Source organism: Prinia subflava, chromosome 9, assembly GCF_021018805.1.
Source record: "Prinia subflava isolate CZ2003 ecotype Zambia chromosome 9, Cam_Psub_1.2, whole genome shotgun sequence".
Lineage (NCBI taxonomy): Eukaryota > Metazoa > Chordata > Aves > Passeriformes > Cisticolidae > Prinia > Prinia subflava.
In genome coordinates this window covers 34,501,441-34,517,660 of record NC_086255.1, presented here as the reverse complement: position 1 = coordinate 34,517,660, position 16,220 = coordinate 34,501,441, and the positions used below count along the sequence as shown (strand labels likewise).

Here is a 16,220-nt window from a genome sequence, read left to right as displayed (position 1 = left end):
AGTGGAATTCCTATAGAATTTCTGGCTCTTCCCATTGTTTCCTTCATCTCTCAGTATCCCATTTTATTTATCAGCAGACCTACAGTTTGTTTGTAAAGACAAATCTCTCATTCCATTTATCGATCAGTGGAATCCTTCCCATTGTTTCTTTCATCTCTCAGTGCTAGTTTTACCTCCTGGCAGACCCACAGTTTGTTTGTAAAGACAATCCCCTCATTCCCTTCAAGTTCAAGCGCTGAGGCCGTTTCAGAACAGACAGTGCAGAACCTGCACAGAACTCAGGCACCCGAGGCCTTGGCAATGGCCCTGTTCAAGCTCAGCATTCACTGGGCAGAGCACATCCACCACCAGCACCAGAGCCAGAGAGACCCTGGGTGTCACCAGTGCAGCCTCGTGGCAAAGCAACTGCCGGAGGGTCTGTGCAGGCGGCACTGACTGCGTGAGATTCTGAGACAACGCAGCTCCCACTGGCAGGAACAAGCCTTAAAGCAAGTGAGCCTTAAGCCAATGTGCCAGCAAGAAATAGGAGACCCATCTCCAGAAAAACAAAGTCCTGGGAGCAGCTGACTAGCACAGCCCGCAGAGGGAGAGCAGAGGGCTGAAATGGCAGCGGGGAGGCCGTGCCAGGGAGGCACACACCGGGAGCACAGAGCCGGAGCGAAGCGCGCCCGTGCGGATCGCGGGCGAGGAGAAGGTTCCACTCCCACGTACAAGCGTGGCACAGAGGCTCTGGGGCTCACTCAGCACAGGGCACAAGCCAGGAGGGCACGCACACAAACACCCGTGAGGAATTCCACAGACACAGCACTTGCCCATGGAGTACAACAGTGTTCCCAAGGAGAGCAAGGGAGTCACAACCTCAAACTGTGCTATGGTAACAAATGGCTGTCATCATCTTTACAGCTCATTCAATTCCCAGGCCTGGCTTACTGAAACTACTAATAGAAGAGCCAAACAGACACTGATAAATCAGCACTGTTTCCTGGATCTATCATCTCTTCTTCGGTGAGTTAGAGCTGCGAAATAAAGTAATTGACATCTGATAATCTTCTCTTTGAAAAACTTATTTATCACAGTCTCAGTAATAGCCATAAACTATTCTCAGTGAGAGTGTTTCCATTCAGTAATAATTGTATAAGAAGATCAAGAGCTCTAAAAGAAACTAAAAACTTTTCAATCCCTCCTGTTATGTAACCTCGTACCTTTAAATCTTGTGTTTTTTCCTTTCTGCTTCCTTGTTTTTGCCACCTTGAGCAGTCACTCTGTTCTGCAGCAAATTATATGACATTTTCCCTTACTGTCATATTTCAATAGCTGCTTTCTGACTTTCTCAAGTCAGTGAGGTGGGTTATGTATTATTCTTTTCCACCTGTTGTACATTATGTACCCCTTCATGATTATTTCTGAAGCAGAAAAGATCATCACGATTTTGTTTCTAGAGTTTAAGATTTTAAGACCATTTGATTTAAAATCTTGTCATATCCCACCAGAGATACATAGGAAAGCACTCTTGGGACAAACCCACACCAATCTTTTGGACTAATACAGGATGTTGTTCACCACATCTGCATCCTGCCACATGTTCTGGACAGAATCACAGAATCATTTATGCTGGAAAAGCCCATCGAGATCACCAAGTCCAACCACTAAAGGTAGATGCCTTCCCATAAAAAACTTTCAGCCACTTAACAGCAAGCCCTGACCTATCCTAGAATAGACACTGCAAGAAAAATCTGCTAAAACAAGATCTACATTCCAAGCTAACCAGAGCTGAAGAAATCCCATGATCTAACCCATGTATAAAGCACTTCCAGAAAGGTTCAAGGCTGCATTCAACAGCATTTTGAGTAAAAACTTTATAGTACCTTTCTCTGGTATAAGGCCTGAAAGCACAATTTGACTTTAATAAAGCATCTGTAAACTCCCAATAAATAAAGAGAAATAACCAAAAGTACAATATCTGTGAGATGAAAAAAATCTGGTATGCATAGATTATTTTAGTCCCTACACTACATTATCCTAAGGACAATAAAAGAAGACAAAGCAGTCTCATTAGAATAGCTTTAGACTGTGTTAACTGCTATGGCTTACAGAACAGAAAGGAATTTCGGCTTCCCAAAAAGAAAACAAATATCTGTATCACACAATTGTTCTCTCAATGTGCTTGATGAATCATCCTGAGGTATCTTTAGAAAAGAACATTATGCCTACAGAAAATGTTTACAGATGAAAAGCATGAGATTAACATTGTGTACCCATATTAACAGTATTGAATCTCCACTGTTTAGACATTTACCTGCCACATGTAACAAGTGTCAAACCCATTCTTCAAATCTAAAAGAAAAATCACTTTTAAAACACAAATGACAATCCTTTTCTAACAATTCACAGCTACGAGCATGTCAGACAACCAGATTTCTGGATTTACCCAACACTCCTGTCTTCTCAGTACAGCAATTTAGTCATTCTAACACTTGTAAATTGGTGCTGTTGTCTTCTTCTGGTGTCAACATCCTACTTCAAAACATCACTAGCAGACTGCTTACCTTTTAAGGAATTATTATTTATATTGTTGCATTCTACAGGACATAGATTACATTTTCAAACTCAAGTTTAGGAATTGGCATTACAAAGAAATTCTTGTTTCTGGCATATGAAGGACTGTCTGCTGTGAACCAGTGACAGTTTGCAACAAGCATAAAATAACCTAAAAATGTACATTTTATCTGTGGTACGGCATTTTCCAGAGACTTTATATACATGATGTAATACAATTCATACTCATTCTGGGGATGTGTATTTAGGTTTTGCTCAGGTTTCTGGAGAAAAACTTCTCTTTCAACCTTTTACAGCCCACGTTGTGAAATGCAGGTTAAACTGTACTTTAATTCTTGGTTGAACACTAAGCTTCCCGAGCAGGAGGCGCTAAGGCAGCCCTGGGGCCCTGCGTTACCGTTGCCTCGCGTTACTCAGTGGCTCCATGTTACTCACTCAGTGGCCCCACGTTACTCAGTGACCCTGTGTTAAGCACTCAGTTACCCCGTGTTACTCAGTGGCCCCACATCACTCAGTTACCCTGTGTTACTCACTCAGTTCCCCTGTTACTCAGTCACCCCACGTTACTCAGTCACCCCATGTTACTCAGTCACCCCACGTTACTCACTCAGTTCCCCTGTGTTACTCTGTGGCCCCGCATTACTCAGTTCCCCTGTGTTACTCACTCAGTCCCCCTGTGTTACTCTCTCAGTCACCCCATGTTACTCAGTGACCCCGTGTTACTCAGTCAGTCCCCCTGTGTTACTCACTCAGTCACCCCACATTACTCACTCAGTTACCCTGGCATTACTCACTCAGCCCCCTGTGTTACTCGGTGAGCCTGAGTTACTCAGATACCCTGTGTTACTCACTCAGTTACCCGCGTTACTCAGTGAGCCCGAGTTACTCAGATACCCTGTGTTACTCAGCCCCGCATGTTACTCACTCAGTCCCCCTGTGTTACTCGGCGAGCCTGCGTTACTCAGATACCCTGTGTTACTCACTCAGATCCCCTGCGTTACTCACTCAGCCGCCCCGCGTTACTCGGCGAGCCTGCGTTACTCAGATACCCTGTGTTACTCAGCCCCCCGTGTTACTCACTCAGTCCCCGCGCGTTACTCGGTGACCCCCGTTACTCACGGAGCGCAGGTACTCGGCCAGCAGGTCCTGCAGGGCCTGGCGGATGGCGCTGCACTCGGCGATGATGCGCTCGCGGTGCGAGTCCCGCGTGCACGAGGAGTCGGCCAGCAGCGCCGCCCCGCTGATGATCGCCTCCAGCCGCTGCTCCAGGGACGGCCTCGCCTTCTCTTCGTTCACTGCCACAGGATCCAGGACTATTAAATTCTGGAAAAAATGAGGAGGCAGGTAACAAACGTCAGTTCAGTGAAGCTGCTGCTTTACATTTTACTAGCAGGAACTGCAGAGACATTGTGCTTCCCAGGTGTGCTGCTAGCCCTTTCCTCTGGAAGCATCCAAAATACTTTTGACCAAAGCAGATGGCCTTTTCCTTGGTGGGCTAGACACTGAGGTCATTTACAGACAAGTCCAGGTTCTCTCTGCCATTCAGAATCTCAGACCAGAGCTTAAGCTTTGTTTGAAAGAGGGGTTCAACACCTACAAACGTTAGCCTTTTAGAGCTCAGGAGAACCTCTGGATTTATCTCAGAGCCAGCAGTGCTAGCTCACAGCTGAGAAAGTTAAGTCAGATTACATGAGCAGTCTAATTCTGCTGACTTTCAGTCTAATCAATCCCAATCTAATCTCATTGAACTGTGGCAGAAGGTCACTGTTCAGCCTTTCAACAGGCTTAATATGGGCAAAGATAAAACTGCAGCTTTTGTTTAACGATTATTTTTCCAAAGGGCACAAATATAACTGTCCTTTTGCTTTTCAATAGGTAGGGTAAACAAAAGCAGACAACACTTTTGGCATGATACAATTAATTACGTTTGTGTGGCAAGCAAATATTCTAAAGAGAAACAAAAGAAGAATATGAGATTTTCTTGAAATGTGAAAGTAAGTATATTTGAGCTTCAGCTTTTGAAAAAATTCAAACCAGTAGTTATTAATGTAACTGAACATCTGAAACCCTGTCATTACAGTCCTGATCTCCAAACCTACATTCCACATACACCCTTTCACTGCTTACATCACATCCGTAGATGGTTTCCAACTTTCAGAAGAAATATTAAACAAGAAAGCTATGCCAGATACCCTGACGTGGAATTTAGGTAAATCAGAACTCATCTGCACTTATGCAGTATGGGCCAGACTAATTGCAAACTGGAGGTTTTTAATTACTTTTTTCAATTTACACTTAATAGGGACTGTCTATCTTAAGCTAGAAATGAAAACGTTGTATTAGAACACCGCAAGATGAACGCTTTAACAGTGAGGCAAGGAGACTTGAGCCACAAGTGTTAGAGATTGGAAGCTCTGCCTGCCTCATTTCTGTTAGGGTCCTGTTGAGGGTTAGATTTGCTTCTTTTTCACTTACAGGATTTTTTCCCATAAGTTGCTAGGAAAACTTAATGACAGTACTTAACCAGAAGAAAAGGGAGTAGTTGAAGGACACCGCAGCACAAGGCTACACCTATTGTTTTTGAGTCTCTGGGAGTGTCCCTCAGAGGGGAGAGATAACGAGCTTTGGGGAAGGTCAGAGCTGGGGGGGGCAGTTGCTCACTCTTGCTTTTCGGCATCGAGGGAGACAGTCAAGCTGCCCCTTGGTGCAGGGAGAGTTCACAGCCATCACTCTGCCTCTGCCTCGTCCTGGGAAATCTACCCTCATCTGCTTGTGTACCCGGGAATCCTGACCTCGATTTCTTAAGCCTTTCCCCCCCACCGCCGCTGCTTCTTCAGAGCTTTGAGGTTCCCCTGCTACTCTGTAGCCCTGCACTGCCCAGCCCTGCCGGGACACCCCTGCTGCTCCAGCTACCAGCGCAGAGCTCCTCATCTCATCCACCGGCCCGGGACTTTCCTCCCTTCCAGCTCAGCCTCTCAGAGTCCTGCAGGGGCACCGAGATCAAACTGCTCTGGGCTTTCTTGTGAAAGAAAGCACTCAAGGTTCCTGGTTCTGTTTATTATTAATGCTGTAATTGTTGCTTGTTTGTTGTTTTGTCATATATACTAGTAAAGAACTGTTATTCCTATCCCCCCATACCTCTGCCTGAAAGCCCCTTTAATTTTCTAAATTAGAATAATTTGGAGAGAAGGGATTTGAATCCTCCATCTCTAGGGAGGTCCTGCCCCCTTCCTAGCAGATACCTGTCTTTCAAACCAAGACAGGCCCTTAAAATCAAGGTGTTCTGGGGTACCTCCCATCTGCTCAAGCTGTGCCACAGGGCCACTATTCACTGCAGCAGCAGCTTCCCTTCCAGCTTCCGTATCTCCAGCAGCCCCCTCAGTGCCAAGCTGTACACACGGTAATGCAAAACACACCCGGCAGGCAGAACACTGAAGTGCTGCTGCATGACTTCATTGACTGGGGAAGAATAAGACACACTTGGCAGCCACAGCCAAGTTTTCCAGCTAATTATCCAATTAGCTGGAAAAATGACTGCCTTCAAGTCTCAGCTGACCCCAAACAGAAATGTCCTCTTCTGGGAGACAGTTTGGAGAAAGTTTACACCAAGATGGACCAATAGCACTAGCCAAAAAGCTACTATGGTTCATCTTTTAAAAAATCGAGGTAGTAACAGCCAGGAAAATATGAGTTCAGACTCTACCTCACAGATAAAATTCTTCCAATAATTTCACCACTTATTCACAATCAGTACATCTGTGCAGGAAAGAGTCAATGAGCAGACACCAGACACACAAGAAGCAGTCTCTGGTGGCTTTGATTTAACAGGCTAATCCACGGTCAGCTACTCTTAAGCAGCTTAATGACTCAAGCATGAGGGAGCATTTAAGAGGAGTGATTAGACCCTTGTTTTGTCCCTCACTGGTCTGATCCAGGAAAGAAAGAGGACCCATGGGGATGCAGAAACTTGGTTGTATTTGGTCAGGTTCTGGAGTGACTCACAGCCTTTTGGCATCCCAGATTTAAGTGCTCAGCTGGATGGCCACGGTCACTCAAGGACCAGAGAGCAGCTGAACATGCCAACAGAGACTCACGCATGCGGGGCCTGGATCATTCTGTGAGAAATCTCTTCATACTCACAAGATGAAAGACCAGGGAAAGGCATTAGATAACCTGCAACCAAACACTCTTTTCACAGATATTAATACGCAATTAAATTTTAAAGTTACGATTTTGTGTTTATTTACAAATGACACGGTACTTATAGGGAGCCTTTAAGAGGAATTGTTGAGAATTTTAAGATTAACTGATTTAAGAGCTAGCTGCTTTAATTTTACTGGTGGTTTCCTCACCTATAAATCCTTAATAACTTCTACAGTGCCAGCACTGGCAAAGGAAGAATGATATTGAGAAACATCTAGGTACTAGCTTGTTGGGTAAGCTCCGAGATACATTTCCACACTATAAACATTTAATGAGATTTGTTCCCACCAGACTATTTACTGCATCGATCTATTTCATGGCACTGTATTTGCAACAAGAAGATAGAGCAAAGGTTATTTCAGGTCCTTAGCCAATAGAACTTTCTGTAAAGTGAAAAAAGTGTAACTATCTAATACATAGAATCATTTCAGAAGTTAAATGCTCTATAAATTGTGCTTTATCTAACTCACACAGCTTCAATTCCCATTTGTGCTACCTAGGTAAAATATATTTACAACTTGATAAACAAATGGCTTTTTACAACCGTCATACTTCTATGTTCTTACATTTCCAAGTAAAAACGAATAAATTCAATCCAAAATACAAGTTTTTCCATTTTGTGATTATCACAAATTTCAAATTTTAAAACAATAAACAATAATAATAAATACAATGCTATTGTATTTTTAAACAGTACTGCCCACATAGAGTCAAGATGAATTTGCCTGCAGTAAAAAAATGCAACCCTTTTGACATCTCTTTTTTAAAATTTTTTTAAGTAATCCTGGTAAATAGTGGGGCTCCTATAAGGGATCTCATTTGTCATTCACAGTTACACTGTAACAAGTTACGTATTAGTCTTACCTGTTTCTTTTTCCTTCCATTTATTAGGAAAATAGATTAGGAACTGTAATTTTAAAACCCACTGTGAGAATCAAGAATGGATGGTACATAACGTGCAATTGTAGCCTGTTCCTTTGGGGGGAAAAACCTGTCTTATTTTGACTTTGAGCATGACTGAGAGGTCTGTTTTGATCACTAAACTGCCACTACAAAATTTGTGTCATATTTCAATGCATTTCTTCAATTTTTCACTAAAAATTTTAGATAAAAATCTACCACCATCAGTCCTATCAATTTTCCTGAAAATGTATCGCAGTCTTAGCACTGGGATGCTGAGATCTGCTAAGTCCAAGAATTCACAACCAAAACCACCCATATTTGCAAATGTGTTCAGAAACATTCCTTCCTTTTGTTAATCTGGGTCTCTATCAGTTACACCCCATGAGGATCACGGCCTGTAGTCTTAACCTACCAGAGATCTTTTACCATTTGTGGCTGGACAATGGAAAATGACACTGGTGACAGCCAGAGCAGCCATGATAAAAAGGAAAAACTCCACAGGAAAGCTTCGGGTGAGGTCAGGAATAGAGCAAGTGCTGCCCTCCCCCACGTATTTGCTTCAGTAATTGAAGCAGAAATGCAGAGGTGAAAGCATATTGGCTATGTCACTTTATTTAATGATAAGCAGCAAATATAATGAGGTTTCTGGATTGCTCGATTATACCAATTACAGAATGATCCCAGTGACACATTCTGGAGACAGGGACCTCAGCTTGCAGGCAGCAGCTCAGCTGCAGCCAGGGCAGCAGTGGGCACTGCCAGCTGAGAATCACCTGTGAGCAAACACAATCCTGGCCCTGCCCCCTCACTGCAGGACGTGTCTGTCCCCAGCAGCAGTGACACAACTGCAGCTAACTCTGCCCTCTGCTCCAGCACTGAACACACACAGAGCCCTCCTTCCAAACTCCTCTGGAGAAAGTGACCCCTCTCGATGAAATCATTTCAAGTGATATTATTTAAACGAGGACTAAGCAGAGCAACAATCTTTAATGCTTTTAGGCTCATCATTTATGATACCAATGGTTATTCAAAAAATAAATAAACCTTTTTTCCAAAAATATTGTAATCTCACACGTTTACACGTACCTCAAGCTCATCAAGTGCACTTCCAAGAGTGGCTGTGCGAGATGCAGGTTGCTCCATTTTATTTCCAACTCCTTGGGAAGCATTAGAAATTACATTGAGAGCATTCTGTATTTCATTGCAAATTGAATCCTTGCTGGCTGTAAGGGATGCAACATCTGAATGTTCCAAACAAGCTGAACATATTGAATGTAGGAAAGCAGAATTTTCCTTCAGGGATGCACGTGCTGCAGCAATTTCATCTCGCTGATCGCTAGATTTCAAATCCTGTCAGAAAAAAACCATGCTGTTTATTTCCAAAAGCATTCCAAAACTGACACGTATAAACATTTTTTCATTTCTATCTCTACTCTGCTTAAGGAAACATCAAGTTAAATTCATCAAAGTTTGTGAAAATGGACTGTAACAACAGTTACAATCCAACCATCATTACCTCATGAGAAATGCACAAAGTATGTGTAAAACAACCACAATTTTTCTTGTGTCTTACAACCAGCACCAGTTTTCCTCTGAGAAAACTGCCCTGGAAATTAGCTGTCTTTCCTCCTAGCCACGTCTTTCTTCAGTGGCAATCAAGAAGGACAGAGGTGCCCACAGAGTTAAGGCATTCTGTAATTGTTGCATCTGAACAAATTTCCTGTGTTTGCCTCCCTGCCCCAGCAGCCTCTGTCTCGAGCACACTGCAGAAAGGAACAGCAGGTCAGGGATATCAATCCTGCACTCCTGGGAAAGGGGAGCATGGAAGGTGTGGAAAGCACGCTTGAGAGAAGCCACCTCGAGGTGCCACTGCCTGCTTCCCCTCTGTCCCTGCTGTGTACACACTTAAAGCATCCAGGGATCTTACAACACCCATCTCCACCCAGACCCCTTTGACACCCCACAGCCTCCCACCAGCAGAAACCAGGGACACCCAGCTTGGCAGAACCCTCCAGTCCAATTGAACTGGTTCCAGGAATCAACTGTGGGCACTGTTATTTGGACAGCTGGAAGTTACAGACTTTGGAACAACCACACAGTTGACATCGGGCTGTACGGAGCCTCCTGCCTCATCCTGTTTTATTATAAACATTTTCCCCTGCTTCTTCTGCATCATGACCCTTTGAAAAGAAAATTAATAGATATTTGTGAAATGGCTTGGGTGAAGGAGACAGTTAAATTCAGAGGGAAAATAAAAAAGGGAAAATAGCACATCTAAGCCTGTGGCACCAGATTCAAATCATGAGAAGAGGCACAATGAAGAATGAACAAGTAAATGCATACAAAACTTCTCACAGCATGCCCACAGGCAATCTGAAGTCTAATTATTTTCCTTTGCATTGCATCAGGCTCTACATGCATTATTTACAAAAGCATCACAGTACCCACTTCTCACTGCATGAAGTTTTTAAGTTTATGGCTGAAGAGCATTTGATATTAAATGAACCAGTCCTATATTTTTAAAATCTCATTTACTTCAAGACATGCAGTGGGCATGGGATTGCATCTTACTTCCTCAGGCTAACTTGGAAGTCTGGGGGATGTAGTTACAAAAAAACCCAAAAGTAAACAAAATGAAACAGATGTAGTCTTAAGCAGGAGTAGACATTAGTTTAACCAGCTGATTATCTGAATCAGAAAACTGTGTTTTCTTGAGTGTATTAACATATAAAGTATTCTTAAATTTTTAATAAAATATATAAATGAATCTCCACCATGTAAGAATGATTTTACTGCCCACTATTCAAATCCAAATACTACTGCATCTCCAACCTCAGTAAGGCAGCTACAATTTGTCCAGTGCACTGGACTTGTTCAGAAGAGAAGTGTTATTTAAACACTCACTCTGGCTCTAATTAGCAAATCTATCTTTGCTGCAGTTATTACAAGACAGCAGACTGCCCTCTTTTCTGCTGTGCTACAGGGAAGCCACAGACTTACAGATACAATGGAAAGTCAATGCAACACTTCAGCCTAACTGGCTTCCATCATTACCCATTTCTTTGCCACATCATACACCAACAACCAAACCCCAAAGCCTTTAAAAATTACTTTTCCCCTCTAAAACAGTGCTGTCTAACCAGGACTGGGATGTTCATAAGAAAACCAAAACTAGTAAGCCAGCAGCACAAAGCCAGTAACAGCAGTCAGTAACAACATCTGGAAAGGTTCAGTAAGTCAAGGTTTTTGTTTCACTCAATACTGTAGAGAAATTCAGAGTCGTGGCATTGATAAATTCTCCTACAAAGAGCCCCAGTTTTGTTCAGTAAAATGTTAAAATGAAAAAAAAAAAAAAGCTCAGACCCTAGAAATTCATCACTATTTTGTTGTTTAGCTGTGAGCTTGGAGAGCCCCCAAAAAAGCCATAGAACCATTATTCCTTCCCATATTGAGGAAGAATTTAGTCCTTGAGATTTTTTGTGTGAAAAAACAAGAAACATCTGATAATCTTCGTCTGATCTTTTGTGTAAATGAACCAAAAAAATCCCCAAAGATTGAGGGAATTTGTTATCAGAGCTCTGCATATGTGGATTATCAGAATAATGAACTAGTTCTTTGAAGGAGGGAGTTAGTCTCTACAAATATCTGCAGTTCACCCAGCTACTTTACTGCACTTCAGGATATATAATTTTTTCTTCATGGTTTAGCACTCACTTCTTTTTCCAGCCTTTTTTCTTCTTCTAGCATGTTACTTTTCCACACAAAATTAGCTATGTCATGTGAGACCAGCTGAGATTAAAGATAATCCAGTCTCCAACCACTGCCAACCCAAGTGACCCACTACAGTAACAATTCCCCAGGCTGCTGTCCCAGTCCTTCCAGGACATACTGCTGTGTCTGCTTATATCTGGTTGTCCATGACAAGAATGGAAAACCAATGGATAATCAGAGATTCCCAGCTCTGGATTGTTCCTAATAAATTCAGTGAATGGACAAGAAGACTTTTAAGACCTTGAGAACTACCTTCATTGTTGAGCTTTGATTGCACTACTTCAATAAGGAGAAAGAAAGGAGGAGAAAAAAAAATCTGTTCTTTATCCCACATAATACATCTAAGGTTTGACAGCTCAATACACCAGGAAGGCAGCTCCTGCTCACTGAGCCTTCCCATCAGCACAGCTCACGGGGGCTGGGATCACTGTGGCTACAAATCACGCTGCTGTATTTTGCACCAGCTGTGGCTTCAAAGTGCACTGCAGTACCCGGCCTGCCCTCTGCAGAGACAGATGTGACTGAACCGAGTCCTGTAACCAGGAAAAACACAGGCATGCAAATCTCCACGACTTCATGCTACTATAGAAATAGGGGACAAAAGCACTCATTTTTATCACAGCTAAAGCCTGGGCTTTTGCATTCAGGTTTCAGTCAGAAGAGACTGCCAAATCGTGCGTAGCTGCTGACTCAAATACCATAATAAAGCTCAAACTCTTCCAAGTGCATTCATGCACTGCTCATCTGGGCAAGGCTCCAGATGGCGTATTTTTAAGTATCATGTCATTCTTTTCAGTGGAAGAAAGTATCTCACGACAGAAGCAAGTGAAAAGATCCGGGGTGACACTGACAGGTCTCCCTCAGCTGAGTCGGTTCTGCCACGGGACCGCTGTTCACACGGGTGTTAGAGCTGACACCCCTCAGGCTCTGCCTGGCCTCAGCTGGGGGCTGCACCCACACTCACCCAGGCCCTGCAGCCCCAGCTCCACTCGGCCTGGGACCTCCAGTCCCTCTGCAAGGCGTGCCACAGGGGTGCCACAGGGGTGCCACAGGGGTGCCACAGGGGTGCCACAGGGGTGCCACAGGGGTGCCAGGCTGCAGCTCAGCCACAGCTGCCCCTGCCTGTCTGACCTCCTGAGCTCCATCCAGCCCCGTCCCCACGGCCCTTCTGAGACACCACGGGGCTCTCCCCTGGTCCAGGACTGACCACAGCTTGTCGTCGGAGCTGCCTCACCACCACAATCCCTCCTGAGCCTGGCACAGCTGGCACGCCCGGCTGCTGCCTACGTCGTGCCGCAGGGAGCCCTGGCTGCACCCCACAGCACCTTTTGCAGATAAGCATTTACCATCAGCAGGGACCACCTGGTATCAGCTCCACCATAAAAATGACCCTCCCTGCTGTAAAAAATACTCGATTTGCCCAGTTGCAAACAGCATGACCTGGTGGGTTCTTTCCTCCACGTAAGGCTTTTAACTACATCTGAACCCATGACAAGTCATTGTAACCACACAAAAAAGAGACACAAATAAATAAAAACAGCAGGCAGGATAAAGGCTTTGTTAGCACAGATGGAACACCGCTAGATGATAGAGCTGTGCTGCACTGACCACCAAAGGTCCCCTTATATGCATTCACAGCGAGTTAACCACTCAGCCTATCCTTAGCAAGCATGAGCATAGTATGTGAGGAATTCCAAGCGAACTTTCTAATAAAAAAAGTCTTACCTGGCCTCTAGACCCACTTTTTCTGACCTGAGAAATCATCAGCAGTTCTCAGTGTCTCCTGGTATCACTGTACTACAGCACGTATAGAGCACAGAAACACCACATGCACACACAAATACAGACTCTGTATGGCCAAAACTGAAGGTAGAGTTGTTTGCATCACGTGCATGAATACACAAAGTATCAAGTGTTGCAGAACAGATGCATGTCAATGTCACCATAAGCCTCAGCCTCCAGCAATAGCCTCCGTCTCTAGGGCACTCAGCAGTCCTTGTAAAACCGTAACTGAGAGCAAGCAGGGAAGGGATGCACAGGACTGAGGCTCCCCCTGAAGCTGCTCTCTGTCGATTCCTATCCACCATTCATCACACAGGGGTGGTATATAATAGCACAGAGCAGCAAACTTATCTCACACAAAGCCACAACCGGTTAACACGCCTGCTCTTGCAATTTACTAATGTTTTCCAGGAATTTGGTGTTCAGACAGGGAAGGAGGCAGTTTCTTTTGATGATTTGGTTGCGTCAGATTCCAGCTACTGCACAATATTCTGTCTCCCCCATGCTCCGGCAACTTCTAGCCCAGTTATTGATGATGGAGCAATCCTGGGTGTCATTTCTCTATCTGCTATTTCAGGATCTGGTCCCTGCACTCCAATACCCTGCTGCTGTTAACTTGCAGTCTCCTAGATGAAGTAGCTGATGGGGAAAGGTAGCAAAGCATTTTTCCCTGTAAGAATTAATATATTAGCTCACAAAGGTTTTCACCTAGTAGAGTTACAGTCACATTTGTCACCGATGAGCATGCCTAGAACTAGAGCAGGAACTGTTCATCAAGGAGAGGGCTCAGAAGGTAGGAACCTCCAGAAGGTCTTAGCACATCTGGAAGCTTTAACTAAGCTGTTAAAGGTTTCAGGAAATGTCCTGGCCTGGACTGTTTTCACTGGAAGATGACTCACTGAAAAATGCAGCAGAATGGCATTCATCCATAACTACTTTTTGCCCACCGTTTTATTAAACTCTCACAGTACCACGTGATTATTTTACTGGCTTCTTTTCTGAGGTTTTAAAATTAGAAGGGATTTGGGATGTTTATTGGATTGAAAACTTGTTTCATTCTCTGCATTAGTAGTAGTAGGCTATTTACAAACAGCCTAAGTAAATTATTAGTGCTGGCAGATCACCTCCTACAGGATCCACAAGCACTTTCACTGATACAGTTTAACAGACAACAAACTCTTTCACATTTAGCCTGTTCAAGTCATGTTTTCACAGAATTGATCATGCCAGAATATATTACATCTGCCACAAGAGTTCAGGATCTCTTCTCCAACAAATCAGCTCAAGTTCCCCCAGGTACAAGTTTTTCCTCATTTCAAGCAGAACATAGTTCAGTTTTCCTAGATTTATTACCTTATTATGAAAGAGAGGAAATCATCAACAATAAACAAGTAAACATAAACAATAAACAGGTATCAGGCAGTCTGTTCCAGCTGCTCTTTCCTCACAGATTATATACTCAAATTTCCACGGCCTTTGCCCCTGTTCTTCTGTCAAACTCCATGTACAGTTTAACTCTTTTTAATATTAATTATAAATACTTCTGAAATATTTAAAATCATGTACTTCCGTTTTTTCTAATTAACCCTGAGACAAGCTGAATCAAGTAAATCAGTGGCAGCCTCCTACAGCCTAAGATGCACCCAAACCAGATTGCAGGGACTACTGCGTTTCTCTAACTTGCAGACACGTCCGACTGATGCGTGTGAAGAGCGTCACTCAAGCAAACAGGCCTGAAGTGCTAATCCATCAAAACAAGCTTATTAGCATTACCAATTTCAGCAAAGCTAACAGCAGGGTTTGTTTTCACTGCTCAGCTGAAACTGCAAAATGAGCTGGTTTCAAGTATTTATCATAGACAATTACTTTTTTTTTTTCCTGTATATCAATTTAGGTTTTTAAATTCTGTTTTCTGCATACCTTGCAAACACTTCCAGGATAGAAACTCAGAGCAAGAAAGAAGCCATAAGCCCTTGAGTTCTGAACTGAATGTTAATGCATTATATGTGATAGATTTAATATAGAACTGAGAATAAATGACTTCCAGCAGCTGTACCCTAGACCTATAAATTGCTGTGAGTACTACAAAAATCCATACAGAGGAAGAACAACTGTATAATTTATAGCATCAGTATCTGTCAAGAAATGCTGCAAATACAGAACTTGATTTCTTCCTTTTAACATTCCTATTAAAATTAGAAATTATCCTTATATAAATTCCATTTAGATTAGAAATTTGATTAATCTTCCCTGGTGGCACATCAGTGTAGAACACCATTTAATTCTTACCACTGTTAAACTAAATTCAAAAAGCATAAACAGCAAAAGAGTTTGATAAAATAAACCTGTAAGAAGCTAAGGATTAGCTTGTTTTACATAGCAAGTGCTTTGAGAAGATGAGGGAAGGGCAGTACTCTGATGACATAATTAATACTACACAGCAGGATTGTGCCACACAAATCCACAGCAGCAAATCTTAGGGGCAAGGTTTGAAGAGCTGGACTTTTCCCAGGCTGCATCGCTGCCAGCAGTGCTGACAGCCAGCATGTCCCACACTCCCTCACAGCACACTGTGACCAGCCCCACTTTGACCAATATATTGTAAATACATAACAGTAGCTATAAAAACGGGATAAACTGTAACCAGAATCCACAAACTGCACAATGTCATTCATTTCATGGAAACGTTTCAAGGTTTTGGGTCCCAAATTCACATGTCCACTCAAGAGCTATAAATGGTTGCTAATTTGTGGAGACCAGACAAGGGATTGCTAAGGGATGAACCACATCTGAATTTCTCCCTAAGGAAGAAGTGCCTTCCATCAGCTTGCAGATGCAAATCAGCAAAGGGGAAAAACTTCTGCCTTTTTCCAGACAACAGACACTGTAACAGCTATTTTTATTAAAGCAAACAAACACACACACACCCCACAATCTCTACTACCATCCTTATTAACACAGGTAATCTCAAAATCCATGGAGCCACAAGGATTCTGTTTTGCTGA

General features: G+C 43.2%; 1 protein-coding gene across 1 annotated transcript in view; it reads right to left on the bottom strand.

Annotated features, from left to right (window-relative positions):
- Nucleotides 1-16,220, bottom strand: part of CTNNA3 (catenin alpha 3) — a 419,849-nt gene that overhangs the window by 330,397 nt on the left and 73,232 nt on the right. The window contains exons 6-7 of the mRNA XM_063406388.1: nucleotides 8,749-9,012; nucleotides 3,676-3,879 (exon numbers count right to left, since the gene is read on the bottom strand). Coding sequence (XP_063262458.1) covers nucleotides 3,676-3,879; nucleotides 8,749-9,012 — 468 coding nt within the window. The remainder of the gene's footprint in view (nucleotides 1-3,675; nucleotides 3,880-8,748; nucleotides 9,013-16,220) is intronic.